We start from the raw sequence: 27,446 nt of genomic DNA on the forward strand, positions 1-27,446 counted from the left end.
ATCCAACCTGGCCTTGAACACTGCCAGGGAGGGGGCAGCCACAGCTTCTCTGGGCCACCTGGGCCAGTGTCTCACCACCCTCACAGCAAAGAATTTCTTCCTCAGATCTCATCTCAATCTCCCCTCTTTCAGTTTAAAACTGTTCCCCCTCGTCTTGTCACTCCATGCCCTTGTAAAAAGCCCCTCTCCCGCTTTCCTGTAGCCCCTTCAGGTACTGGAAGGTGCTAGAAGGTCTCCCCGGAGCCTTCTCTTCTCCAGGCTGAACAGCCCCAGCTCTCTCAGCCTCTCCAGAGCAGAGGGGCTCCAGCCCTCTGAGCATCTCTGTGGCCTCCTCTGGACTCGCTCCAACAGCTCCGTGTCCTCCTTCTGTTGGGGCCCCAGAGCTGGACGCAGCACGGCAGGGGGGGTCTCCCGAGAGCGGAGCAGAGGGGGTAGTCATGGGGGATGCAGACGTATGATGAAATTAAGATGTTTAATCCCTGCGGGTGTCTAATCCACGCCGAGGCGCGTAAGCAGCTTTGCCGGGGCCGCTCCGTACGCGCTCGCTCCCCTTCCCGGGGATGCAGATCTACGGGGCGTTAAAACCAGCCGGGAAATTCCTGCCTCGCTTCCAGGAAGCGGTGGGCGGTGGAGGCTGGGTCGTGGTAAGGATTAAAAAAAACCCTCTTAAATACCCCAAAAAAACCCCAAATCTTCTTGGAAACGCGGCGTCTCCTTCGCGTCGGTGCTGGGTTTGCTGTGGGCTTTGGGGGGATTTGCTGCACTGAGCGTGATGGTGAATGAGAGGGAAAACTTTTTGGGGTGAAAAAGGGGGAAATGTGCGAGGTGCCGCGTGCGAGAAGTGAAACCTGCAAGTGGGAAGTAGAAACACCCCGTAATTATCATCGTTCGTTGGGGTTATAATTAACGAAGCGGCTGCCATTAAAAGCCGGGGATGGGGTGGAAAAGCACCGGGGGGTTCTTCCTGCGTGGGGACCGAGCGGGGTGTCGTGGTTGTGCCCCTTTGCACACGCGTGCACGCTCCCTTTACACGCGTAGCACACGCGTGTGCACCGTTGCACGTGTGTACACGTGTCCCCGTTGCACACGCGTGTGCGTGTCCCGGTCGCACACACGTGTGCGTGTCCCCGTCACACGCGCGTACCCCCCCGTTGCACACACACACTCGCACCCCCCCATTGCACACTCGCACCCCCCCGTTGCACACTCGCACGTGCCCCTTGCACACCCACGTGCCCCCCACGTGCCCTTTGCACACGCAGCACGTGCACGCGTGTACCACCCCCCCCCCGCCCAGCGATGAGGGGAGGGGGGAAGCGAAGCGCAGCACCGCGCATGCGCGCCGCGCCCCCCACCACGGTGGCAGCCGCCGTCGGCAAGGCGCAACGCCCCGCCCCTTAGCGACGGCGCGACCAGCCAATGGCGGGCCGGAAAGGGCGGTGATTGGCAGGCGCGGGGGCGGCGCGGCCACGCCCCTTCGCGGCGCGGTCTCTTCACGGCGGCGGCGGCGGCGGCTCCATTTTCTCCCGCTCCCGCGGCCCCGCAGCGCCCGGCTTCGCCTCAGCGACACCCGAGAGACGCTTCCCCCCCCCTCCGCACCCCGGTTCTTCCCTCCCCCGCGCCGCCATGAATGAGGAGTACGACGTGATCGTGCTGGGCACCGGCCTCACGGTGAGGAGGAGCCGCCGCCGCCGCCCGCCTGGGCCTCGGGCCTGCTGCGGGCGGGCGGCCGCCGCCCTGACGGGCCCCGCTCCACCCCCCTCCCCCCCCCCCCCCCCCCGCCCTGTCTGCCCCCCCCCTCCTCATCGCTCTCACAGGTGCTGATCCCCGCTCCCCCGAAGCGCCGCTGTCCTTTGGCCCATCCATCACCTCATCATCCCCCCCCATCCCTGGGCGCCTGCGATCTGCGGGCCCCCCCACCCCACCTCGGGCACCGGGTCCTGGTTCCCTCCGCTGGCTGCCTGGGGTCTGTTCCTCAATTTCTAATGTGATTATCACCCCCCACACACTCCGCTCTGATCTTTTCTTCATGTGTCACCTCATCGTAGCTCCTGGGTTCCTGCTTCCCCCCCTAAATGTTACCCTGGGGGTGCCTGGGTTCCTCCTTTCCCCCCTCAATATTACCCTGGGGGTGCCTGGGTTCCTCCTTTCCCCCCCCAATATTACCCTGGGGGTGCCTGGGCTCCTGCTTTCCCCCTTCAGTATTACCCTGGGGGTGCCTGGGTTCCTGCTTCCCCCCCCCAATATTACCCTGGGGGTGCCTGGGTTCCTCCTTCCCCCCCCCCCCTCCCCCCCCCAAATATTACCCTGGGGGTGCCTGGGTTCCTCCTTCCCCCCCCCCCGCCAAATATTACGCTGGGGTGACGATTCTGCTCCCCTGCCCCCCCCCGACACCTTCATCCCTTCTCCCATCTCTCATTATCACAGCACCCCCCATCACTCCCACCCCCCCCCAGCTTGCATCCCTCCCCACCCCCCCACTCGACCTCCTGAATCCTTTTTCCCCATCCCTAACCAGACCCGGGCTGGATTCTGTTTTTTATAGGATTATAATAGACCCCCATGTTGGGATGTGTGTGTGTGTGTGTCCCATACCCCCCCCAGGCTCCGGGAGCCCCCGCTCCGCCACTGCCTGCGGGAGGCCCCAGGAAATGCAGTTGTTTAGCAGAGGGAGGGAGGGATGGCGGGGGACGACGGACAGTAAAACGCTAACGGGGATTTATTGCCTGATTTTTATATTTTTTTTAAATTATTATTATTATTTTTTCCCTTCACCCCCAAACCCGAGGTGGCTGCAGGTCCATCGAGCCACACCATCCCCAGAGCCAAGCCTGGCTTAGGGTGGAGGCAGACCTGGTTATATCCCCCCCCCTCCTCCTCTTCCCCGCTCCGCCTTTGCAGCCTTCGGCTCTCCATCCAGCCCTGACTGCAGCAGGAGGGGGATGGGGAGGCTGGTGAGCCCTGCACGCCTGTCAAATTTGTCTGATTTCCCTTCCAACCCCCCCAAAAAAAAACACCCTCTCCTGCGTTGTCGCTTCATCTCGGTCATCCCTGAGGAAAGCTGACAGCTGATGGCACTCGGGGGTGCGGCGGAGGGAGGGGGATGCGCCGTGGTGGAGCTTTGTCCTATTGTGGAGGATGCAGCCGGCTCTGCAAAAAAAAATGGCAGTGCCGCTGTGCCCGTGAGGTTTGCTGGTGGGGATTTCTTCTGGGTGCTGCCTTCCTTCAAAGCATGAAGGTGCCTGGGGGCCACTGCTGGCTTCTCCGCTGCGGGTTTAGTAGGGGCTGAGTGGTGAATTGCAGGTTGCAAATAAGAGGCATTGTTTGAAGAAGGGAGGAAGAAAATCCAATATGGTGGAGAGGAGGGTTTTTTTCCTCGCTGTTAAACAGCCTTTTCCTGCTTTTGTTTCCTCCTGGTAACGGGGAGAGGTGGGCAGACAAAGGGAGATCTTTGGGGTTGGCCGCGAGGGATTTCCCCCACTTCCCCCTGTCGATGGTAATTGTAAATAGAAATAGATGCGCTTCCTCCTGTGGCTTTGGTGCTGTGATTGACGGGGGGCTGCCACACCGTGTCTGCAGCCACGGGACCGGGGCATGGCCGCTGAAGGCACAACTGGTTTCTCATCCCCCTGTTTCGTTGGGAATAATGGTAACAAAACCCAGGATGTGGCACAAAGCGAACGTGCGAAGTGTGGGAGCGTCTTCCCAGCTGCTGCCCGTCGGGTAAACCCAACTTTCCTGGTTGTTTTCATTCCTTTCTCTAAAGGCTTTTCCTTTGAGGCAGCAGGAATGACTTAGAGAGGCAAAAGCTTCTTCCCTTTGATAGGGGAAGCTGAGGGAGCTGGGGGTGTTTAGCCTGGAGAAGAGGAGGCTCGGAGGTGACCTTAGTGCAGTCTACAACTACCTGAAGGGAGGTTGTAGTCAAGAGGGAGTCGGCCTCTTCTTCCAGGCAGCCAGCGCTAGGACAAGAGGACACAGCCTCAAGCTTGGCCAGGGGAGGTTCAGGTTGGACATTAGGAAGCATTTCTTCTCAGCAAGGGTCATTAGCCATTGGAAGGGGCTGCCCAGGGAGGTGGTGGAGTCACCATCTCTGGAGGGGTTTAAGAAAAGCCTGGACATGGCACTTAGTGCCCTGGTCTAGTTGACACGGTGGTGTCAGGGCAATGGTTGGACTCGATGATCCCTGAAGGTCTCTTCCAACCTGGTTGATTCTGTGTGAAATGGACTTTTAGGGGGGTGAAATATAATGAGCTTTGAGTGAAGGGGCCTCCAATAGATCTGAGCCCCATTAAAATGTTAATTTATGCTTTAGAGTGAGCTGTGGTATCAAGTTGGTAAGCACCGTGCTTCATCTCAAACTGACAAATGCCAACGTCAGTTTGACAAAAGGCCTCTTGTGAAATCGCTTTTAAGACAAGCTGATGCTAATGATCAGCAGTTGAGTTAAAAGGAATTAATTATGGCTGTATTTTAAGGTGTGCTGAGCAAACTCCAGAGCCTGAGAGCGTGCGGGAGCGCTTGTTTTGCTTCTGATGTGCAGGCTTTAGCTCTGAAATACCAATTAGAGCAGCGTGGACTTCATCTGGACTTGAGCAGCTCGTGTGGAAAAGCAAGTGAATGGCAACCAGAGGGCCTGGTGCAGGCAGGATCTTCCTGATCCTAAAATGATCCTAAAATGCACGGCCTTGGCTCAACCGTTGTGGCTGGCAAGTAGTGTCGGAGCAGAGCTCGGTTCAGGCTGGGCTCCAGGACTCTTCCTGCACTCAGAAGAGGCATCAAACTGGAAGCTTGAAGGTTGCTCCTCCTGGTCTGGTACCAGTGCTGGCAGAGTCAGGCTTCCTGAGGAAAAGGAACTGGAAAACACACTGTGTGCACACGTTCAGTTGTTTCTTTCCTTTTCCAAAGGGCCTTGAACTGTCATGAAACTTCGGGTGATGTTTTCAACCAGCCTTTCCTCACAGCTGGCCCTTGCAGAAATGGACTACAGTTGCTGTCTACAACTGCCTGAAGGGAGGTTGTAGTGAAGTGGGAGTCGGCCTGTTCTCCCAGGCAACCAGCGATAGGACAAGAGGACACAGCCTCAAGCTTGGCCAGGGGAGGTTCAGGTTGGACATTAGGAAGCATTTCTTCTCAGCAAGGGTCATTAGCCATTGGAAGGGGCTGCCCAGGGAGGTGGTGGAGTCACCATCTCTGGAGGTGTTTAAGAAAAGCCTGGACATGGCACTTAGTGCCCTGGTCTAGTTGCCATCGTGGTGTCAGGGCAACAGTTGGACTCAATGATCCCAGAGGGCTCTTCCAACCTGACTGATTCTGTGTGATTCTGTGACTGTAGGGTTGGAGTCCCATCAGGCTACTGTTGTAACTGAGTGAATTTGTGTCTCCTCTCTGAAACGCCTGACTCGCACCTCGAGTACCAATCTTGATGCTGCCTGAAGAAAAGGAGATTAAATTGGAGTCCTGTTTGTTAGAGACTCGAGTACTGCACCCAGCTTCTACATTTAGTCTTGTCCCATGAGAGCTACCGGTTGACTTCTCCCAGCGTCCATCACAGAATCACAGAATCAACCAGGTTGGAGGAGACCTCTGAGATCATCGAGTCCAACCATTGCCCTGACACCACCATGTCAGCTAGACCATGGCACTAAGTGCCATGTCCAGCCTTTTCTTAAACCCCTCCAGAGATGGTGACTCCACCACCACCATCACTAGGACTTGTCCAAAGGCCATAAAACACCTGTAATCCAGACCCATCTGGAAGGGGCAGCGAGCAGCTGCTCATCTGGAGGGGTTTTTTTTTTCTTTCTCTTTCCAAAGTGAAAGTTCAGTTGTTGGTTTAAAGAGACAAAATAAATCGTTGGAGCCTTTATGTGCAAAGACATCCCTTGCAGTGGTCATTCTGGTTGGGTCTGCAGGGCCGCCGCTCGTAAGCACACACATAAATTCCACTTTTGAGGGATCTGAGAGCAGAACGTGAATATTTTGGGTGCTGATCTCTTCTTCAAGAGCTCAGGCAGCTTTAGGATTGGGATTAGCAGCACTAAAATATTTTAATTCATGGGCAGGTATTTGCAAAGCGCTGGTGGGTCTGGCTGCCCTCACACGAGAGCTGGTAGGTCTTCCAGGTCCCTCATCCTGGAGGTGCTGGTGGGAATGGCTTCTCCAAGTTGCTCAAGTCTTCATAACTTTTAAGATCCTTGGCTTAGGCTTGCTAGGTGCGTCGTGCCTTGCAGATTTAGGCAGCACCTTTCTCCAGCCCTACTGCACAAACTTGTTTTTAATCTGGTGTGGTAATTGGCAGGCAGGGAGAACACCTCGTGTTTCTGTTTTCAGACTTGTCTTTTCACTTCACCTTCATTTACACCTCTCTGGTCTGGAAATGGCTCGGTACTCGCTCACCGGGACGTTGGGGAGTGGGATGTTGTGCCCTCTGACAGGCTTTCTGTGCTCCAGACAAGGTGGATTATTTGATGTGAATGATGGGCATGATGAAACTGTATCTTCTTCAGCCCCAGCAGATGAAGGCCGTGTTCCTGCTGGGTTTTCACTCCTGCAGGCACCAGTTTGCTGAACTAAGCTTCTTACCTGCCAGGTGCCTCACCACGTTAAAGCTATATAAATCCATCGCAAAGGTTCACGTTCAACAGGAGGAGAGTAGCCAGCCTCTTTGGTTCAAGATATATTTCTATGAGGACAGGCTGAGAGAGTTGGGGCTCTTCAGCCTGGAGAAGAGAAGGCTCCAGGGAGACCTTCTAGCACCTTCCAGTGCCTGAAGGGGCTACAGGAAAGCTGGAGAGGGGCTTTTTACAAGGTCATGGAGTGACAGGACGAGGGGGAACGGTTTTAAACTGAAAGAGGGGAGATTGAGATGAGATCTAAGAAGAAATTCTTTGCTGTGAGGGTGGTGAGACCCTGGCCCAGGTTGCCCAGAGAAGCTGTGGCTGCCCCCTCCCTGGCAGTGTTCAAGGCCAGGTTGGATGGGGCTTGGAGCAACCTGGTCTGGTGCAAGGTGTCCCTGCCTGTGGCAGGGGGTTGGAACTAGATGGTCTTTAAGGTCCCTTCCAACCCAAACCATCCTGTGATTCTATGATATTTAATCATAGAGTCACAGGCCTTGTTGCTTAAGGAGCCTAAAGGACATGAAGGTGACTGCGAGGACCAAGTGGAGCGTCACTGTCCCTTGCATCATCCCCTGGTAGCTGAGGGGGTTGCTCAAGCGCAGTAATTGCGTTGGCAGTTTGTATGGTGAAGCAGAGCTTTGAGACTTGCCTGCTGGAGGCCGCCACGGTGGACGTAGCCACATACGTTAGAGGTGGAGTAGCCTGGGCGATGCTGACGAGCTGTGTGTAACTTCTTGCTCACCACAGCACGGCCCTGGCTTTCTAAGAAGGAGCTGCTGCTGTGGCAGGACCTGTTCACAGAATCACAGAATCAACCAGGTTGGAAGAGCCCTCTGGGATCATCGAGTCCAACCATTGCCCTGACACCACCATGTCAACTAGACCATGGCACTAAGTGCCATGGCCAGGCTTTTCTTAAACCCCTCCAGAGATGGTGACTCCACCACCTCCCTGGGCAGCCCCTTCCAATGGCTAATGACCCTTGCTGAGAAGAAATGCTTCCTAATGTCCAACCTGAACCTCCCCTGGTGAAGCTTGAGGCTGTGTCCTCTTGTCCTGTTGCGAAGGGGAAGGGATTTTGCTGAACGTTTTGCGCTGAACCCTCCCCTCGGCGCCGTTGGATGAACCGACGCTGGCTCACGTTTCCGTCGGGGTGTTTGAGCCTTTCTGAACTGCTGCCCTACTTGGAGAAGATCCATGTAAACCTCCTTGCTTCCCTCAACTCCTGAAGGCTTCTGCGTGCAGAAGGTCTCTTCGTGACCAGCTCATGCGAGTGAGGGAAGAGCTGATGGCCTCAAGCAAGCGTGGAAACACCAATACCTCCTAGTCACCCTTTACTCCTGGTTTTTTTTTTTCATGGATTTGTATCCAACGTGCTGTCTCTACGTTTCTGATGCGTGTTGCTCTCTGGTTCGGTGCTGCAGACATCGATGGCTCTAAGACTTGCTCTGTCATTGATTCAGCAACACAATGCCAGCTCTCGGGAGCCCGCCGTAACCTGACCTGGCCGAAGCGGTGGATTATAGTAGCACAGCGTGAGTGTAATTTGCACAAAGATTGTGTTCGACCCCGGCTGGATGCCGGGAGCTTTCCCTGCTGTGTCTTGGTGCCCTTTCTGCTGTCAGCAGCTGCTCAGTTCTACCCGTTTGCATATTATTGATGTTCATAATATGGTCAGAAAGCCACAGGTTGGAACTTGTGATGCTTCCTTGTGTTGAGGTGTTGGAGCAAGTCCAGAGGAGGGCGACCAAGCTGGTGAAGGGTCTGGAGGGTCTGACCTGCGAGGAACGGCTGAGGGAGCTGGGGGTGTTTAGCCTGGAGAAGAGGAGGCTCAGAGGTGACCTTAGTGCAGTCTACAACTACCTGAAGGGAGGTTGTAGTGGAGTGGGAGTCGGCCTTTTCTCCCAGGCAACCAGCGATAGGACAAGAGGACACAGCCTCAAGCTTCGCCAGGGGAGGGTCAGGTTGGACATTAGGAAGCATTTCTTCTCAGCAAGGGTCATTAGCAATTGGAAGGGGCTGCCCAGGGAGGTGGTGGAGTCACCATGTCTGGAGGGGTTTAAGAAAAGCCTGGCCATGGCACTTAGTGCCATGGTCTAGTTGCCATGGTGGTGTCAGGGCAATGGTTGGACTCAATGATCCCAGAGGGCTCTTCCAACCTCATTGACTCTATGATTCCCCTTTTTTATTTGCACTCCAAGCTGTCTCCAGCCCTTCCCTTATCACTACAGGCCGTTTGTTCTCCTCGTTCCCTGACCCTAACGATATCACGACGTATCGAGCAGTTCCTAGACACAGACTAGTGCCCCCGTGGATGGGTAGAGCCGGCAGTCAGCCGGCGAAAGGAATTGCTGAGCTGGGAGGATAAATCTATTGTGCGTCTCGTGTGTTTTATGCCCGTGCCGTTGCCTCATCGGCTGCGAAGGGAAGCGATGGTGAAAGGCCTGCGCGGGATTTCAGCGCTTCGGGGCTCTGCAGGACCTGTTAAATGAGCCTTGGATAAAATAATATTGTAATACTTCCACCTCGATCCCCATACTGGTGTTTAATGGGTATGAAATAACATTGAGAAGGGATGTAAGACCTCTTAGATCTTCTGCTGGTACCCAAATTCCCTCTGAGGGGATGCTGGCAGTTCGGGCAGGCAGCCTGTTGGTACAGGCTCAGTGGGAAGCGATGGGTGAGCTGTTCTGAGAAGACAGAGCATGAAATGCTTTGATGTTTCCTTCAATGGAGGAAGGAAATCAGCTGACATCTGGCCTGCAGAATGTAGCTTCTGCAGCTTTCACTGTAACTCCATCCGTCCAATTGATACTTAGTTTGTTTTGAAATCTTGGTTGGCTTCCTCGTGGCTCGGCTCCAGCGTGGACGTCGTCAGTCCTGTACCACCATCTGGCAGAGCTGGTGAGCCAGCGTTTTGGAAGATGTTCCAGGGGGAATAAAAGTGGAGGTTAGAGCAAAGAGTCAAACCAGAGCCCTTGCGTGGAGCTCTGTGAGTTCAGTTTAACTGAGGAGATCACGCTGGCTGGTGGGGATGCACTTGGTGGATTGTCTCACATTGCCTGTGGTAAATCATTAACGTTTTAACTGACACCAGCAAAGCCACCTGTACTTTCACTTGTGCAGTTCCTCGGCCTTGTAGGGCTCACGGTGCTCTGGAGTAGTGTCTTTACACAGGGTTTGGTGCAGCCATGTGTGCTGTTAGGGTCTCTGCTTGCTTAGGCTTGTCTGGAGAAAGTGGAGGGGCCTTGTAGGATCTGGAGTCTGTGGAGGATGGTATGGCGCTGGAAGGAGCAGCTGATGGGTCATGGAGAGGGTTTGTGGGACGTACTGTGGTTAGTTCTATTCATGGTGGTGACCTTCGTGGTGACCTTCTCTTTGTGGTGACCACGAAGCCTTGTGAGCACCGTGTTTGAAATCACCCACGACTTCAGGGATGAAGCTCAGAGCGGCCCGTTCTTGCCGTGCACCAGGCAGGCAGCTCTAGCTTTGCTCTGTGGGGCCTTGGCTGATTGCCGTGGCATCCTGGTGGGTGACAGGCTGGTTGGCACTGCCCTGCTCTCCCAGCAGAAAAGATTTGCCTGTTACCACCTGGAAGCACGAGGACAGCAAGTCCTCAGGCCAGCGATCCCTGCCAACCATCCACACACCTACAGATGTTGAGACGCTTCAGAACAAAATAACCCCTCCTGAAAGCTGCCTTCATCATGGGTTGGTCTTTGACTGGTGAAGCTGAAGATGGAGCAGATCGAGGGAGGTCCTCCTCCCCCTCTACTCTCCCCTGGTGATACCTCACCTGAGTATTGCGTTCAGTTCTGGGCTCCCCAGTTCAAGAGGGACAGAGATCTACTGGAGAGAGGCCAACGGAGGGCTACGAGGATGAGGAAGGGACTGGAACAGCTGTCTTAGGAGGAAAGGTTGGGGGACCTGGGGCTTTTGAGTCTGGAGAAGAGAAGACTGAGAGGGGATGTGATTAATGTGTATGAATAGATGAGGGCTGGGTGTCAAGAGGAAAGGGGCAACCTCTTGTCACTTGTGCCCTGCGACAGGCCAAGGGGTAATGGATGCAAGCTGGAGCCCAGGAAGTTCAACCTCAACATGAGGAAGAACTTCTTTACTGTGAGGGTTACAGAGCCCTGGAACAGGCTCCCCAGAGAGGGTGTGGAGTCTCCTTCTCTGGAGACTTTCAAGCCCTGTCTGGCTGCGTTCCTGTGTAACCTGCCCTAGACTGGTCCTGCTCTGGCAGGGGGGTTGGACTCGATGATCTCCAGAGGTCCCTTCCAACCCCTCACATTCTATGATTCTATGGTTTTAAAAGCTTCCTTTACACCGAGGATTTACCAGACTTGGGATTTACAAGTCATGTAAACGATACACGGTGGGAGACTTTTTGTGTTACAACCGTGGTTTGGCTGAGTGCACTCACCAATAACCGTGTTGGCCAGCGTTGCCATAACAGAGTTTGAAACAAGCCTCCTACACACCACAGCAGGGGGGAAGTGACACCCGAGGAGAGTCCTGAGCGCTCTGCAGGGCGAGGTGTGTGTGGAGTAAACACGAAGGATCTCGTGGAGATGCAGATCTCTGCCAGGAGGACCAGGCTGCCAGTTCTCCTGAAGGAATGGCTCTTCCACTCCTGAGCGTGCAGATGTGCAGCGGTGGCATCTCTCAGCAGCTGGATGTGGGGTTTTACAGGTTGGGTGAAAGATAACGGGAGATGTGGCTGGGACCTAGAAATTAGATAACGTTGGTGGCCAACCGTGTCCTGGGCTGCATCCCCAGCAGCGTGGCCAGGAGGGCGAGGGAGGGGATTCTGCCCCTCTGCTCCGCTCTCGGGAGACCCCCCCTGCAGTGCTGCGTCCAGCTCTGGGGCCCCAACAGAAGGACATGGAGCTGTTGGAGCGAGTCCAGAGGAGGCCACGAAGATGCTCAGGGGGCTGGAGCCCCTCTGCTCTGGAGACAGGCTGAGAGAGTTGGGGCTGTTCAGCCTGGAGAAGAGAAGGCTCTGGGGAGACCTTCTAGCACCTTCCAGTACCTGAAGGGGCTACAGGAAAGCTGGAGAGGGGCTTTTTACAAGAGCATGGAGTGACAGGACAAGGGGGAACGGTTTTAAACTGAAAGAGGGGAGATTGAGATGAGATCTGAGGAAGAAATTCTCTCCTGTGAGGGTGGTGAGACCCTGGCCCAGGCTGCCCAGAGAAGCTGTGGCTGCCCCCTCCCTGGCAGTGTTCAAGGCCAGGTTGGATGGGGCTTGGAGCAACCTGGTGTGGTGGAAGGTGTCCCTGCCCGTGGCAGGGGGTTGGAACGAGATGGTCTTTAAGGTCCCTTCCAACCCAAACCAGTCTGTGATTCTGTGATTCTAGGAACGAGAACTCAGTTGCATAAATTCTGCCTTTGGAGAGAGTTGAGGCAGAGCAGGAAAGATCAGTAAAACCTCCACGATAAGCACTCCTCAGCACGCGAGTATTCCAGTTTTTAAGCTCTTTGGCTTGTGAACGCCAGAGCTGGTGACCGGGTTAGTTGCAAAGTTGGGTTTTCATGAGGGTTCGGCCGTGCAAGTCCTTAGCTGGTTCTGCAAGCTGCAACTTGTGTCCCTCTGCAATTACTCTCAGCCTCTTGGTGTTGCGTTCAGACGTAGCAGCTGAGCTGCTGCTCGAAGTAATCTCGGTGTTTTTAATCTCACTGGGTACGTAGCAAGGATGGCGAAGTGTCTACTGAGGTGATCAAGCTCCCAAATGGCTTAATTTATTCTTTGTGCTACCTCTGTCCTCTCAGAGTAGCTGTTGACTCTCTTGTGTGTCCCAGTGTGGCAAATATCAAAGACTGAGATCTTGAGGAGACTACCTGGAGTCCTTTAAGGCAAGGTTTTATGCTCCTGGTGTCACCCCTAAATGAGAGTGCTGCCTTTCTGTGAACGTCCTTGATTTGATAGCTGGTGGTTTAGGAGTGTAGATTTTCCTAATCTGGCCCAAATGCATGAATTACCCAGAAATATCCTCAGGGGAGCCCTGGTAGGTGGTGGTTGTGTAGTTACAACACCTCTGTTGGCTTGCCCAGAGCAGACAGCAAACCTAGTAGGGGGTTAATGTGTCTGAAACAGAAGTATTTCAGCATGGATGTCTTAATTCTGGAGTGAGGCAACTGGTGTGCTTGTTTTCAAAGGTCTGTGCCCGTACCTTCAAACCTCGGCATGCAGCAGCCTGTCTGAACACGCTCTTGGAGAGAGCATCGTTAGGAAGAGTGGAAGGAGGCTCAAATGCAGCTAACGTGTCCCTTGTGTCCTTTCTTGTTCCCTCTCTCCGTAGGAATGTATCCTCTCTGGGATCATGTCAGTGAATGGGAAGAAAGTCCTTCACATGGATCGTAACTCTTACTACGGAGGGGAAAGCGCATCCATTACCCCTCTGGAGGATGTAAGTACGGAGGCTGACACCCACCGAGTGTGTCCTCCCCAGGCACACAAAGGGGCTTTATTTCAAGCTGTCTTAGGGGTGGAGTCGGTGTAATTACTCTTAAGGGTTTCCTTGGAGTAAGAATGTTTTATGGCACTTCCACACCAGATAACAGCGGGGGACAAACCATGCAGGACACGCCCTTCTCCTCTTTAGGACACGAGGACACAGCCTCAAACTTTGCCAGGGGAGGGTCAGGTTGGACATTAGGAAACATTTCTTCTCAGCAAGGGTCATTAGCCATTGGAAGGGGCTGCCCAGGGAGGTGGTGGAGTCACCATCTGTGGAGGGGTTTAAGAAAAGCCTGGACATGGCACTTAGTGCCCTGGTCTAGTTGCCATGGTGGTGTCAGGGCAATGGTTGGACTCGATGATCCCAGAGGGCTCTTCCAACCTGATTGATTCTGTGATTCTGTGTATACTTTGTAGATAGCCCTTGTTTTTTGTAGCCCCCAGCCCGAGGTTCAAGCACGCAGCGTAGGAGCGATTGCTCGGAGGTGTAATGCCCGGCAGCCAGGTGTTAAAACTGTTTGGCTAAATCGTTAGGGCCGTGCTTGCCGGCCAACGTTGGCCTAACGAACGCTGTGTGCTCTCTGTGCCTTGCTGTCACGCTTGGTCCTTGGTCTGTGAGCACTGTGGGGCCTCCAGGAAAGCTGGAGAGGGGCTTTTTACAAGGGCATGGAGTGACAGGACGAGGGGGAACAGTTTTAAACTGAGAGAGGGGAGATTGAGATGAGATCTTAGGAAGAAATTCTTTGCTGTGAGGGTGTTGAGACCCTGGCCCAGGTTGCCCAGAGAAGCTGTGGCTGCCCCCTCCCTGGCAGTGTTCAAGGCCAGGTTGGATGGGGCTTGGAGCAACCTGGTCTGGTGGAAGGTGTCCCTGCCCGTGGCAGGGGGTTGGAACTAGATGATCTTTAAGGTCCCTTCCAACCCAAACCAGTCTGTGATTCTATAATAGGTGCTATCTTGTTTGGGTACAGCTTGTGCCCTGCGATTGTGTGGCCCCTAAAGCTGTTAGTGTGGCTGATCAATCAGATGTCAGGAAATCACTGCTCTCCTCGCTGCTTAATTGGGGTAAATATTTATATTGGAGAATCTGATTTAAGTACATGGAGGAGCCTGCCCTCTCCTGAAGCAGGCGCTTTGATCAGGTCACCTTTAGCCATGTTAAACAGTATTTTGATTCAGCAGGTCAGAAATTCCCAAGCTTTAAGCCTTGAAGGAAGAAAGACTGAATGAGCAGAATAACGCTGCTTGATTCTGAGTGGAAGAATTTACTGGATGTGTCTTGCATCAAAAGTCAAACTCGAGCTGAAACACTGGCCAAAAGCTTGCTGTGAAGAGCTTATGTTCAGCTGGGGAGATATGGGGGTGGAAAGTGTGTACATGTGTGGGAGAAATTACACCCATAGATATTTCCTTTGCTATAATAACTTTCGTATTCTCTCCGAAGCTCTACAAAAGGTTTAATCTACCTGGATCTCCACCAGAATCTATGGGGCGAGGAAGAGACTGGAACGTGGACCTAATTCCAAAATTCCTTATGGCTAATGGTAAGTGATACTGAGCTCCCAAATCTGCCTCGTAAACTTAGCACAGCCCTTCAGCCATGTCTTCATGAACTTGGGGGTGATGGGTGACGAGAAGCTCACCATGAGCTGGCACCGTGCGCTGGCAGCCCAGAAAGCCACCCGTGTCCTTGGCTGCATCCCCAGCAGCGTGGCCAGCAGGGCGAGGGAGGGGATTCTGCCCCTCTGCTCCGCTCTCGGGAGACCCCCCCTGCAGTGCTGCGTCCAGCTCTGGGGCCCCAACAGAAGAAGGACACGGAACTGTTGGAGCGAGTCCAGAGGAGGTCATGAAGATGCTCAGAGGGCTGGAGCCCCTCTGCTCTGGAGACAGGCTGAGAGAGTTGGGGCTGTTCAGCCTGGAGAAGAGAAGGCTCCGGGGTGACCTTCTAGCACCTTCCAGTACCTGAAGGGGCTACAGGAAAGCTGGAGAGGGGCTTTTGACAGGGACATGGAGTGACAGGACGAGGGGGAACGGTTTTAAACTGAAAGAGGGGAGATTGAGATGAGATCTGAGGAAGAAATTCTTTGCTGTGCGGGTGGTGAGACCCTGGCCCAGGTTGCCGAGAGAAGCTGTGGCTGCCCCCTCCCTGGCAGTGTTCAAGGCCAGGTTGGATGGGGCTTGAAGCAACCTGGTGTGGTGGAAGGTGTCCCTGCCTGTGGCAGGGGGTTGGGACTGGATGGTCTTTAAGGTCCCTTCCAACCCAAACCAGTCTGTGATTCTGTGATTGTAACTTGTTGAAGCATTAATCCAAGAGCTGTGGAACGCTCCCTCGAGCTGATCTGCGTGCGTTTATGCCAGCAGCACCACAGCTTCTGCTCTGTGACTTGCTTTGGCTGTGAACCTTTCACATTTGGAAGATGGCTCTAGCTTGGAGCGTGCAGCAGTGGCGTGTCTGGAAGGTTTCAACGTCCATTTTCCAACATCCTCCCTTAAAGCATTTTCATTTCTAGCCAGGGTTAATGCCATGAGTTTGTGCACTGCTGTTCTTCCGTGGCTGAGGAGGAAATGGTTGATTCCGTGCTGACTGTTAACCCCCTTTGTTCCTGTTTATGGCTTGCAGACTCTGTCATCCCTTATTGATGCTACAAATCCTCATGCTTTAATCTGTGTGTTCCAACACTGGGACAAGTCTTCTGCACCAAACCCACTATCGGTGAAGTGGTTACCAGTGCAAACAAGTTCAGGGGCAACTCCCTTTGCCAAACACCAGCCAGTTGCTACTGGAATCTTCTTGTCCTTGAAGCACGAGGGGATAAATGTGTTGTGTAGTGCCAGCCTTGCTCAGGGCTAGTGCAGTGGAAGACTTGGTTTGTTCAATATCTTTATAGATGATCTAGATGTAGGGATTGAGTGCACCCTCAGCAGATGTGCAGATGACACCAAGCTGGGTGGGAGTGTCGACCTGCTGGAGGGTAGGAAGGGTCTGCAGAGGGATCTGGACAGGTTGGATCGATGGGCCAAGACCAACGGCGTGAGGTTCAACAAGAACAAGTGCTGGGTCTGACACTTGGGCCACACCAACCCCCTGCAGCGCTACAGGCTGGGGGAAGAGTGGTTAGAAAGAGCCCTGGGGGTGCTGATGGACAGGCGGCTGAACGTGAGCCAGCAGTGTGCCCAGGTGGCCAAGAAGGCCAATGGCATCCTGGCCTCTATTAGGAATAGTGTAGCCAGCCGGTCTGGGGCAGGGATTGTCCCTCTGTACTGGGCACTGGTGAGGCCGCACCTTGAATCCTGTGTCCAGTTCTGGGCCCCGCACTTCAAGAGAGATGTTGAGGTGTTGGAGCGAGTGCAGAGGAGGGCGACCAAGCTGGTGAAGGGTCTGGAGGGTCTGACCTGCGAGGAACGGCTGAGGGAGCTGTGGGTGTTTAGCCTGGAGAAGAGGAGGCTCAGAGGTGACCTTAGTGCAGTCTACAACTACCTGAAGGGAGGTTGTAGTGGAGTGGGAGTTGGCCTCTTCTCCCGGGCAACCAGTGACAGGACAAGAGGACACAGCCTCAAGCTTCGCCAGGGGAGGTTCAGGTTGGACATGAGGAAGCATTTCTTCTGAGCAAGGGTCATTAGCCATTGGAAGGGGCTGCCCAGGGAGGTGGTGGAGTCACCGTCTCTGGAGGGGTTTAAGAAAAGCCTGGCCATGGCACTTAGTGCCATGGTCTAGTTGCCATGGTGGTGTCAGGGCAACGGTTGGACTCGATGATCCCAGAGGGCTCTTCCAACCTGATTGTTTCTGTGCTTCTGTGATTCCAGTCAAGGTTTGGTTACGCTAGTCTCAGCTTAACTCTCGGCTTGCACAGGAATCCCGTTGTGGTGCGTTCCTAAGGGACAGCATCTGGAGGGTGTCTAAGGGTCAGCATCCCTCGGGGGATGTGGTGGTGGGGACAGGTAAGTGGACATATGTTTTCACGAGCTGCCTGCAAGCCAGGGGCTAATTTGTGGTAAGTTGGCTGTGCTAGATGTGAGTAGTGAGGATGAGGAGCTGCTGTGGTTCAAAGACACGACCTTGTTTGTCATGTTGAGTGTGAAGGAGCTACAAGGAGCAAAGAGCAGCAGGGGATTAACATGCTGCAGGATGGCTTTTGCTCAGAGGGCTGATGGAAGCTGGAGTAATGACCAGGAAGGTGTTAATTGCCTGTAAGAAAGCCTTAACGCTGCCTAATTGCACTAGTGAGTATCTGCCACACCCTGTCTGTTACACAAAGGTGTAAGAGCTGTGTGGGTTGAACGTGGTGCTGTCATTGAAGAGTTTGCTGTGTTGGAAGTGCTGTCTGCCTTGTGAGAAGCTCTGTCCTCATCTTGGCTTCTGGCTACAGACCAGCTGGTTGACTTGTGCCCAACCTCCTTTCCAGGTCAGTTGGTAAAGATGCTGCTCTACACAGAAGTCACTCGCTACTTAGACTTCAAGGTGATCGAGGGGAGCTTCGTCTACAAGGGAGGCAAGATCTACAAAGTTCCTTCCACTGAGGCAGAAGCCTTGGCATCCAGTGAGTAGTTACACCTTGCTTTGTTTCCTCCTGAGGCTGCTGTCTCTAAACAAAGGCCAGACAAGTCTCTGCCACCCACAGCTCGGGATATTCTGTGCTCGTGTGGAGAAGGAGATCTTGACCCTCCTCACGTGGTGCTGTGTGTAGACTCCATCTCAGTAGCAAGCTGTGCTTAGCATGGGGTTCTTCTGTGTCTCATTTGACTTCAAACACCACTTGCAGTGTGAGTCTTGGGCTTCCTGAGCCAGCCGGTCTGGGGAAGTGATGGTCCCTCTCTACTCGGCACTGGTGAGGCCGCACCTTGAATCCTGTGTCCAGTTCTGGGCCCCACACGTCAAGAGAGATGTTGAGGTGTTGGAGCGAGTGCAGAGGAGGGCGACCAAGCTGGTGAAGGGTCTGGAGGGTCTGACCTGCGAGGAACGGCTGAGGGAGCTGGGGGTGTTTAGCCTGGAGAAGAGGAGGCTCAGAGGTGACCTTAGTGCAGTCTACAACTACCTGAAGGGAGGTTGTAGCGCAGTGGGAGTCGGCCTCTTCTCCCGGGCAACCAGCGATAGGACAAGAGGACACAGCCTCAAGCTTGGCCAGGGGAGGTTCAGGTTGGACATTAGGAAGCATTTCTTCTCAGCAAGGGTCATTAGCCATTGGAAGGGGCTGCCCAGGGAGGTGGTGGAGTCACCATCTCTGGAGGGGTTTAAGAAAAGCCTGGACATGGCACTTAGTGCCATGGTCTAGTTGCCATGGTGGTGTCAGGGCAATGGTTGGACTCAGTGATCCCAGAGGGCTCTTCCAACCTGATTGATTCTGTGATGTGGTGAGAACGTGGCAGTATTTTACTTCCTCGAGAGGTGACATTTGGGGCTTAATGCTCCCAGCTCTGCCCTAAATATTTAATATTGGGTCTGTGTTGGATGGAATTGCGACTGAAGAATGTTGTTGCATTCGTCAGCAGGCAAATTGGAATGACTAATTGTCAAATCTTAATTGTCTGCTTAAATCTCACTCTTCAGATAAAACTACTGATAAAACTACACTCATAACAGTGTAGTGAAATACGTTAGGAGCTGGCAGAGGACAGTGTTGGCTTCAGATGCAGGATGTATAATAGAAGCATCTCTAAAGTCTTGTGATAAAGTGACTCCTGCAAATAAGGCTCCTGGTATGTATCTCCTCTACGTTGGAGCCTTCCTCCCAGCAGATACTCCTGTTTGTTGTGAAGTAGTTGGTCGTTCCTTCAATTTGGCTGCATTGCTGTCTCATAAGTGGTCTCTTAAGACTCATACTGGCAGAAGTAAGAGGTGCCTTTGGTGCTGTCCCTGCCTTCACGTTTCAGCAAGTCCAGTCTGGCTTCTCCAACCTGTAGAAAATGAAAGTGCATCAATGGTGCCTTGTCCAGTCTCGTGTTTGAAGCTTTGACCCTCGCAGCACTTGCTAGTTCCTTGGCGACGCTGCAGGAGAGCCCAGCACCGCTGGCTTTGGTGGGGCTTTGATCACCACGCTTTGATGATGCAAAGTCTGGTAGATGCCAAACACAGGTCTCTGCTTTGGGAAGCTCAGGTTGGGCTTTACAAGTAGAAACTGCTCTCGAGGTCCAGTACACCAGGACAGCTGCCAGTGTGGACCAGCATGGCAGATGGAACGAGTTGTAGGAATGAGTCCAGAGGAGGCCACGGAGATGCTCAGAGGGCTGGAGCCCCTCTGCTCTGGAGACAGGCTGAGAGAGCTGGGGCTGTTCAGCCTGGAGAAGAGAAGGCTCCAGGGAGACCTTCTAGCACCTTCCAGTGCCTGAAGGGGCTACAGGAAAGCTGGAGAGGGGCTTTTTACAAGGGCCTGGAGTGACAGGACGAGGGGGAACGGTTTTAAACTGAAAGAGGGGAGATGGAGATGAGATCTGAGGAAGAAATTCTTTGCTGTGAGGGTGGTGAGACCCTGGCCCAGGTTGCCCAGAGAAGCTGTGGCTGCCCCCTCCCTGGCAGTGTTCAAGGCCAGGTTGGATGGGGCTTGGAGCAACCTGGTGTGGTGGAAGGTGTCCCTGCCTGTGGCAGGGGGGTTGGAACTGGATGGGCTTTAAGGTCCCTTCCAACCCAAACCAGTCTGGGATTCTATGTTGGTGTCTCCTGCTTGAGCAGAGAGCCTTGGTTAGCCCTCGAGGCCAAACTCCCCGTTACCAAGTGCTGTTTGAAACACTCTGCAGTTCTTACCTGCTTCTGATACTGTAGTGATGGAAAAGCCCTTTAGTAGCTGTGTAATTTCTGACCAAACACCTTGTTTTTAGGCTTAATGGGCTTGTTCGAGAAACGCCGGTTCCGGAAGTTCCTCGTGTACGTTGCCAACTTCGACGAGAACGACCCCCGGACTTTCGATGGCGTCGACCCCAAGACCACCACCATGCGCGACGTGTATAAGAAGTTCGACCTGGGGCAAGACGTTATAGACTTCACGGGCCATGCCCTGGCGCTCTACAGGACCGACGAGTAAGTGTGGGTTCAGCTGCTCCCCCAGATCTTCTGGGGTGCACAGGCCTTGTAAATTGAGGGGAGGGTGTCTCACAAAGTGTTTCTGTCCCCGAGTGCTGCGTGAATCTTGGAATATTGCTCCTCTGCTGATGGGGTGTTTAAATTTTGTGAGTTCCTGGGGTTAACGAAGCATCTCCTTCCTCTGTGAAACCCCTTGTGACGCTGAGTGCTGCTAAAAGGGAACTTCCAGGGAAATACTTGCCAGGAGCAGCTGGAGGGTGGGGAAGGAAACCTCAAAGGAAGTAAATATTTTGCTCTCTGAGTGTTTTCTGCTGTTGTCTTGGTTTGTGAAATGTTGCAAAACACATAACTGCCCTCTCCAGCTATCTAGATCAACCCTGCCAAGAAACAATCAACAGGATTAAGCTCTACAGCGAGTCGCTGGCCAGATACGGTAAAAGCCCGTACCTTTATCCCCTCTATGGCCTTGGAGAGCTGCCCCAGGGATTTGCAAGGTGAGAACTTGGGTTTGGACTCTGGTGTTTTCTCAGCCCTGCTGTGATGCCTGCTGGGGGATCAGGTGTGTGGGGTCAGTGCTCAGGCTTCCAGAACGTGCTGCCATGTAAAAATTCTGCAGGTGTTAATGATTCTCTTGCTGTGTAATCAAGGAGTGATTCCTCCGTGTGAGATGGCTTCTTTCGGGGCTTGTTTACCCTGATGGCTGTTAGTGGAGGTAGTCCTGGGTTTGCTCAGAGATCCTGTTTGCAGCATCCCCAGCAGCGTGGCCAGCAGGTCAGGGAGGGGATTCTGCCCCTCTGCTCTGCTCTCCTGAGACCCCCCCTGCAGTGCTGCGTCCAGCTCTGGGGCCCCCAACAGAAGAAGGACACGGAGCTGTTGGAGCGAGTGCAGAGGAGGCCACGAAGATGCTCAGAGGGCTGGAGCCCCTCTGCTCTGGAGACAGGCTGAGAGAGCTGGGGCTGTTCAGCCTGGAGAAGAGAAGGCTCCAGGGAGACCTTCTAGCACCTTCCAGTGCCTGAAGGGGCTACAGGAAAGCTGGAGAGGGACTTTTTACAAGGGCAAGCAGTGACAGGATGAGGGGGAACGGTTTTAAACTGGAAGAGGGGAGATTGAGATGAGATCTGAGGAAGAAATTCTTTGCTGTGAGGGTGGTGAGACCCTGGCCCAGGTTGCCCAGAGCAGCTGTGGCTGCCCCCTCCCTGGCAGTGTTCAAGGCCAGGTTGGATGGGGCTGGGAGCAACCTGGTCTGGTGGAAGGTGTCCCTGCCCGTGGTAGGGGGTTGGAACTAGATGATCTTTAAGGTCCCTTCCAACCCAAACCATTCTATGATCCTATGTTTTCTATCCAAGGAGTCGCATTTGCCTCCCTGGTGTACCCTGCAGCTCTTACCCTGCAGGACTGTCTGGGTTGCACCACGCAGTTTCTAGCTGGATGTAATCGCAGCTGTAAATTGCTCCAAACCCCAGCTGATGCCTTGCAGAAAGAGCAGCAGACGGCATCTGCTGCCTGGGTGTTTGAGCAGCGTATTTCAAAGAGGTTTCAGTCTCCTGTGGGGTTTGTCCGAGTGGAACAGAAACAAGGGGCTGGAAGAGCTGTTGCAAACCAAACGTGCACCTGTGGAACCCGCTGAAGTGGCTTTGCTCTTGCAGGCTAAGCGCGATATACGGAGGCACCTACATGCTGAACAAGCCCATCGAAGAGATCGTGATAGAAAACGGCAAAGTGGTTGGTGTGAAGTCTGAAGGGGAGGTACGGTACCTGCCAGTGCTTTCCTTACTCCCCACCCTACATCTTGCCCCTCAAGAAATTCTTTGCTGTGAGGGTGGTGAGACCCTGGCCCAGGTTGCCCAGAGAAGCTGTGGCTGCCCCCTCCCTGGCAGTGTTCAAGGCCAGGTTGGATGGGGCTTGAAGCAACGTGGTCTGGTGGAAGGTGTCCCTGCCCGTGGCAGGGGGTTGGAACTAGATGGGCTTTAAGGTCCCTTCCAACCCAAACCACCCTGTGATTCTGTGAAAATGGAGGCTGTTGGTCATCGATCTGAACAAATGCAGTAGAAACAACCCTTACCAAAGACCTGGGACCTAAACCGCTTGGCCAGTGCTGTTTTGCCCTCTGCCAACTCATGCTGATGTTTTCATGGTGAGGAGTAAGAAGTTTCTTTTTCTTCTCAGCAAGGGTCATTAGCCATTGGAAGGGGCTGCCCAGGGAGGTGGTGGAGTCACCATCTCTGTAGGGGTTTGAAGAAAGCCTGGACATGGCACTTAGTGCCCTGGTCTAGTTGCCATGGTGGTATCAGGGCAATGGTTGGACTCGATGATCCCAGAGGGCTCTTCCAACCTGATTGATTCTGTGAGTACAGTGCAGTTGTCCTACTCCAGGAGTTGGAACGACTTCACAGGGTGGCAGGGTTGTCTTCTGCATAAATCAGGCTGGCTAAACCAGAGAGGAGCTGCTTGCTTGTGGCTAACGTGGGTACGGAGCCAGCTCTGCCCTTGAGGTTGAGTTTTAGCAGCTGGTAGGGTAACGTGTCTCTCCTGGGCAGGGGCTGACGTGTCCTGGCTAGCAGCGGAGGTGATAATCTGTGCTGTAGCCTGATGTGCCCCAGTGCAGCCTGCCTGGAGGCTTCAAATCAGTCAAATTATTACTGTAAAAATGAGTTCTAATGGGAACTGGTCGATTCTTAATCTGTTTGGTCGCAGCTAAACTGAGGAAGTGTGGTCTGGATGATCGGGTAGTGAGGTGGATTGTGAACTGCCTGAAGGAGTGAAGCCAGAGAGTGGTGATCAATGGGACAGAGTCCAGTTGGAGGCCTGTGTCTAGCGGAGTCCCTCAAGGGTCGGTACTGGGACCAGTTCTATTCAATATATTCATTAATGACTTGGATGAGGGATTAGAGTGCGCTGTCAGCAAGTTCGCTGATGACACAAAACTGGGAGGAGTGGCTGACGCGCTGGAAGGCTGCGCAGCCATTCAGAGAGACCTGGACAGGCTGGAGAGTTGGGCGGGGAGAAATTTAATGAACTATAACAAGGGCAAGTGTAGAGTCCTGCATCTGGGCAAGAACAACCCCATGGACCAGTACAAGTTGGGGACAGACCTGTTGGAGAGCAGTGTAGGGGAAAGGGACCTGGGGGTCCTAGTGGACAACAGGATGACCATGAGCCAGCAGTGTGCCCTTGTGGCCAAGAAGGCCAATGGCATCCTGGGGTGGATTAGAAGGGGGGTGGTCAGCAGGTCGAGAGAGGTTCTCCTCCCCCTCTCCTCTGCCCTGGTGAGGCCGCATCTGGAGTATTGTGTCCAGTTCTGGGCCCCTCAGTTCCAGAAGGACAGGGAACTGCTAGAGAGAGTCCAGCGCAGAGCCACGAAGATGATTAAGGGAGTGGAACATCTCCCTTCTGAGGAGAGGCTGAGGGAGCTGGGTCTCTTTAGCTTGGAGAAGAGGAGACTGAGGGGTGACCTCGTTAATGTTTATAAATATGTAAAGGGCAAGTGTCATGAGGATGGAGCCAGGCTCTTCTCAGTGACATCCCTTGACAGGACAAGGGGCAATGGGTGCAAGCTGGAACACAGGAGGTTCCACATAAATATGAGGAAAAACTTCTTTACAGTGAGGGTGACTGAGCACTGGCACAGGCTGCCCAGATAGGTTGTGGAGTCTCCTTCTCTGGAGACATTCAAAACCCACCTGGACGCGTTCCTGTGTGACATGATCCAGGTAATCCTGCTCCGGCAGGGGGTTGGACTAGATGATCCTTCGAGGTCCCTTCCAATCCCTGACATTCTGTGATTCTGTGAGATTTGGGTTGCCCGAGCTGAAGTGTGTTGCTGGCAGTGAAATAAGAACCTGGTGCAGGAAGAGCCACCTCAAATTGCTTGTTTTGTCCCCAAATCGGCTGGTTCCTCCCCTCTGGCTGTGGGAGGGGGGGGTCACACCTCCGCGTGGTGGTCACCCGAGGTCTGTCCTGTCTCTGCAGGTTGCTCGCTGCAAACAGCTCATCTGTGACCCCAGCTACGTCTCGGACCGCGTAACGAAGGTGGGCCAAGTGATTCGGGTAATCTGCATCTTGAGCCACCCCATCAAGAACACGAACGATGCCAATTCGTGCCAGATCATCATTCCACAGAACCAGGTCAACCGAAAATCAGGTGTGTGGAGAGCGGGGACTGCTGGGCTGTGCCCAGGGCTCTTGGCACTCAAGGCAGGGTGGGCGTTAAATGGTTGTTGAAGGACTGAGTTGGGGAGGGGAAATGCTTCCTCGCCCTTGGGCGGGGGGTTATTAGCCATTGGAAGGGGCTGCCCAGGGAGGTGGTGGAGTCACCATCTCTGGAGGGGTTGAAGAAAAGCCTGGACATGGCACTTAGTGCCATGGTCTAGTTGCCATGGTGGTGTCAGGGCAACGGTTGGACTCGATGATCCCAGAGGGCTCTTCCAACCTCCTTGATTCTGTGATTCTGTGGGTTGGCTGCTGGGGACCGTGGTGGCTTTCGGGAGGTGTCGTAGCCACAGGAAACTGAATTTTGGAGAGCTGGGAGGGCTCTTGTGTCCAGGCTCCTCAGCCAAGAGCCTGAGAGCACGTAGGACTGCAGGGCAGTGATGGAACTCACCCAAGCGTGGTCTTATTTAAGACAAGGAGGTACGAAGCGTTGGAGGAGCAGGAGGAGGCGCGTGAGCGTGTGAGATGAGGCTTTTGGGATGGGGCAGGCCTGAGGCGCGCTGGGGGCAGGCCTGAGGCGGGCTGGGGGCTTGCCTGGCGCGGGCTGACCCGCGGCTGTGGTGCGTTTCTCCAGATATCTACGTCTGCATGATCTCCTCTGCGCACAACGTGGCAGCGATGGGGAAGTACATCGCCATCGCCAGCACCACCGTGGAGACCGCGGACCCAGAGAAGGAAATCAAGCCGGCCTTGGACCTCTTGGAGCCCATTGAGCAGAAGTAAAGCCCTCGACGAGCCCCCTCTCCCCCCTCCTCACCTCCCTGCTTGCGGCATGAAGGCAGAGGGGATCTCCCACAAGGCCAAGTGTGGGGTCCTGCCCTTGGGGCACAACAACCCCACGCACCGCTACGGGCTGGGGGGAGAGGGGATGGAAAGTGCCTGGTGGGAAAGGACGTGGGGGTATTGGTTGATGGCGGCTGGATATGAGCCAGCAGTGTGCCCAGGTGGCCAAGAGGGCCACCAGCATCCTGGCTTGTACCAGCACTAGTGTGGCCAGCAGGACTAGGGCAGGGATCGTCCCCTTGGACTCGGCACTGGTGAGGCCACACCTGGAATCCTGTGTTCAGTTTTGGGCCCCTCACGACAAGAAAGACCTTGAGGTGCTGGAGTGAGTCCAGAGAAGGGCAACGGAGCTGGTGAAGGGTCTGGAGCACAAGTGTGATGAGGAGCAGCTGAGGGACCTGGGGGGGGTTTAGCCTGGAGAAAAGGAGGCTGAGGGGAGACCTTCTCGCTCTCTACAACTGCCTGAAAGGAGGGTGTAGCGAGGGGGGGGTCGGTCTCTTCTCCCAAGTAACAAGCGATGGGATGAGAGGAAACGGCCTCAAGTTGTGCCAGGGGAGGTTTACATTGGAGATCAGGGACAATTTCTTCATGGAAAGGGTTGTCAAGCACTGGCACAGGCTGCCCAGGGCAGTGGTGGAGTCCCCATCCCTGGAGGGATTTAAAAGCCGTGTAGATGTGGTGCTGAGGGACATGGGTTAGTGGTGGCCTTGGCAGTGCTGGGTTAATGGTTGGACTCAATCTCAAAGCTCCTTCCCAACCCAAACCATTCTGTGGTTCTCTCTGAAGGCCGTTTGGCTGCGAAGACGTGTTGAAGCTCTGAGTTTCCTCTGCACCGTGACCGCTCACGTGCTGGGCAGAGCGATGCCCTTTAGTTCAGCCCTTCTTCCCCCCACGCTGCTGCTCAGAGACACTTTAAAACCTTTCTGAAGCTGCTATTTTTTTCTCCTCCCTCCTTCCAGGTTCATCAGCATCAGCGACCTGTTCGCGCCGACCGACTTGGGAACCGACAGCCAGGTCAGTACGCGCCGAGCTCGCGTTGGAGGGGGCGAGGAGAGCGGCGCCACGCTCAAAACTGCCCCTTCTCTCCCCAGATCTTCATCTCTCGCACCTACGACGCCACCACCCACTTCGAGACGACGTGCGACGACATCAAAGATATTTACAAGAGGATGATGGGCTCAGAGTTCGACTTCGAAGAGATGAAACGCAAGAAGAACGATATCTACGGGGAGGAGGAGCAGCAGTAACGAGAATCTCTCTAATTAGGAGAAATTAAAATCGGCTACTATGAATATATTAAGGAACTTAATGAACACTGTATGAAATTCAATATTGTAAGGCCTGCTTTTGTAATCCCATCTCGGAGAGATTGAAGAGTTACTGCACTGGTAATGTTCCCCTTTTGGATATCATGTGTTAATTATTTCATTAGTAGGGCTGCTGTCCAGAATCTGGCAAATTACTGACTGATTTAATGACTAATAAGCGAAAGGCAGACTGAACTCGTTTGGGTTTGGGGTTTTTTTTTTGGCCGCAGACGTAGAATTGGTGCAGATTTGACGTAACTCATTGCCAGCTGTGTCTGACCTTGTATTTTTAATATCATTCGTAAACATCCTTCACAATGACGTGCTTGTGGTGAGTTAGAGGTGACGGTTGTCACTCAAACCTGATGTTACCAAGGCAAACACAACCTGAGCACTCCATTATTGTGGACAGCATCCCTAAAAGTCTCTTCCCATCAATCTTAACTCTGTGGCAAGTTGTAGTAGGGACAAAGCCCACATCTATTGTAGCAGCAAATGTTGGCTTAGTTCTGGGCACGGAACTTTAACCTCCACTTAAGCTTCTCAAAGTGTTTACAGCGGTTGGGACACAGCTGTGCCTAAGGCTCCTTTGTGTTTTAATCTTAATAAAAATTGAGAGAACAAATTACAGAGCAGGTAAGATGTGGCAGTAGTTTTCTGTACCCTGGTGGCTTCTCGGATGGACCAAACCCGGCACTGCGGTATCGAGATGACAGAGCCTGTGCTTCTCCTGTCTCCTGGAGGCTCCAAATGATTTCTGTACTGCGAAGTAAAGCCAAATTCTGGAAACAAAAGTCCTGTGCGCTGGTCTGATTCACTTCAGGGGTACGAGCAGCATCTCCTTGCCGAGATCGCCTGCATCTGTGTTGAAACGTGAGCGGTGCAGAGCAGCTCCTGGTTAGAAAACAGCCTCGGCCTCTGGGGTTGGGCTTCCCAGCCCTGGTGGCTTGTGGCAGGGGTGACGATGTGGCACAAGCTGTGGGTAGGTGCAAGCCTGCTCCCTCCCTGCAGCCACCCCTAGTGTCTACAGCCAAAATAGCACTTGCTTGAAGCAGTAG

The 27,446-nt window shown here is 53.9% G+C and overlaps 1 protein-coding gene across 1 annotated transcript; it reads left to right on the forward strand.

Moving 5' to 3' along the window:
- Nucleotides 1-1,485: 1,485 nt before the first annotated feature.
- GDI2 (GDP dissociation inhibitor 2) lies at nucleotides 1,486-27,182 on the forward strand. Its single transcript, XM_068401079.1, has 11 exons — nucleotides 1,486-1,671; nucleotides 12,923-13,030; nucleotides 14,522-14,621; nucleotides 17,481-17,615; nucleotides 19,888-20,086; nucleotides 20,452-20,583; nucleotides 21,736-21,835; nucleotides 24,059-24,230; nucleotides 24,873-25,017; nucleotides 26,041-26,095; nucleotides 26,173-27,182. The coding sequence occupies exons 1-11, from the start codon at nucleotides 1,627-1,629 to the stop codon at nucleotides 26,326-26,328; spliced, it is 1,347 nt and encodes a 448-aa protein (XP_068257180.1). The 5' UTR covers nucleotides 1,486-1,626; the 3' UTR covers nucleotides 26,329-27,182.
- Nucleotides 27,183-27,446: the final 264 nt, after the last annotated feature.

The sequence above is a fragment of the Nyctibius grandis genome, chromosome 5 (genome assembly GCF_013368605.1).
Source record: "Nyctibius grandis isolate bNycGra1 chromosome 5, bNycGra1.pri, whole genome shotgun sequence".
NCBI classification, from domain to species: Eukaryota; Metazoa; Chordata; class Aves; order Nyctibiiformes; family Nyctibiidae; genus Nyctibius; species Nyctibius grandis.

Coding starts and splice junctions, on each gene's coding strand:
- GDI2 (XM_068401079.1), top strand. CDS start 1,627: ATGAATGAGGAGTACGACGTGATCGTGCTGGGCACCGGCCTCACG. Junction 14,622..17,480: donor AAAATTCCTTATGGCTAATG/GTAAGTGATACT, acceptor CCTCCTTTCCAG/GTCAGTTGGTAAAGATGCTG. Junction 20,087..20,451: donor GCGCTCTACAGGACCGACGA/GTAAGTGTGGGT, acceptor TGCCCTCTCCAG/CTATCTAGATCAACCCTGCC.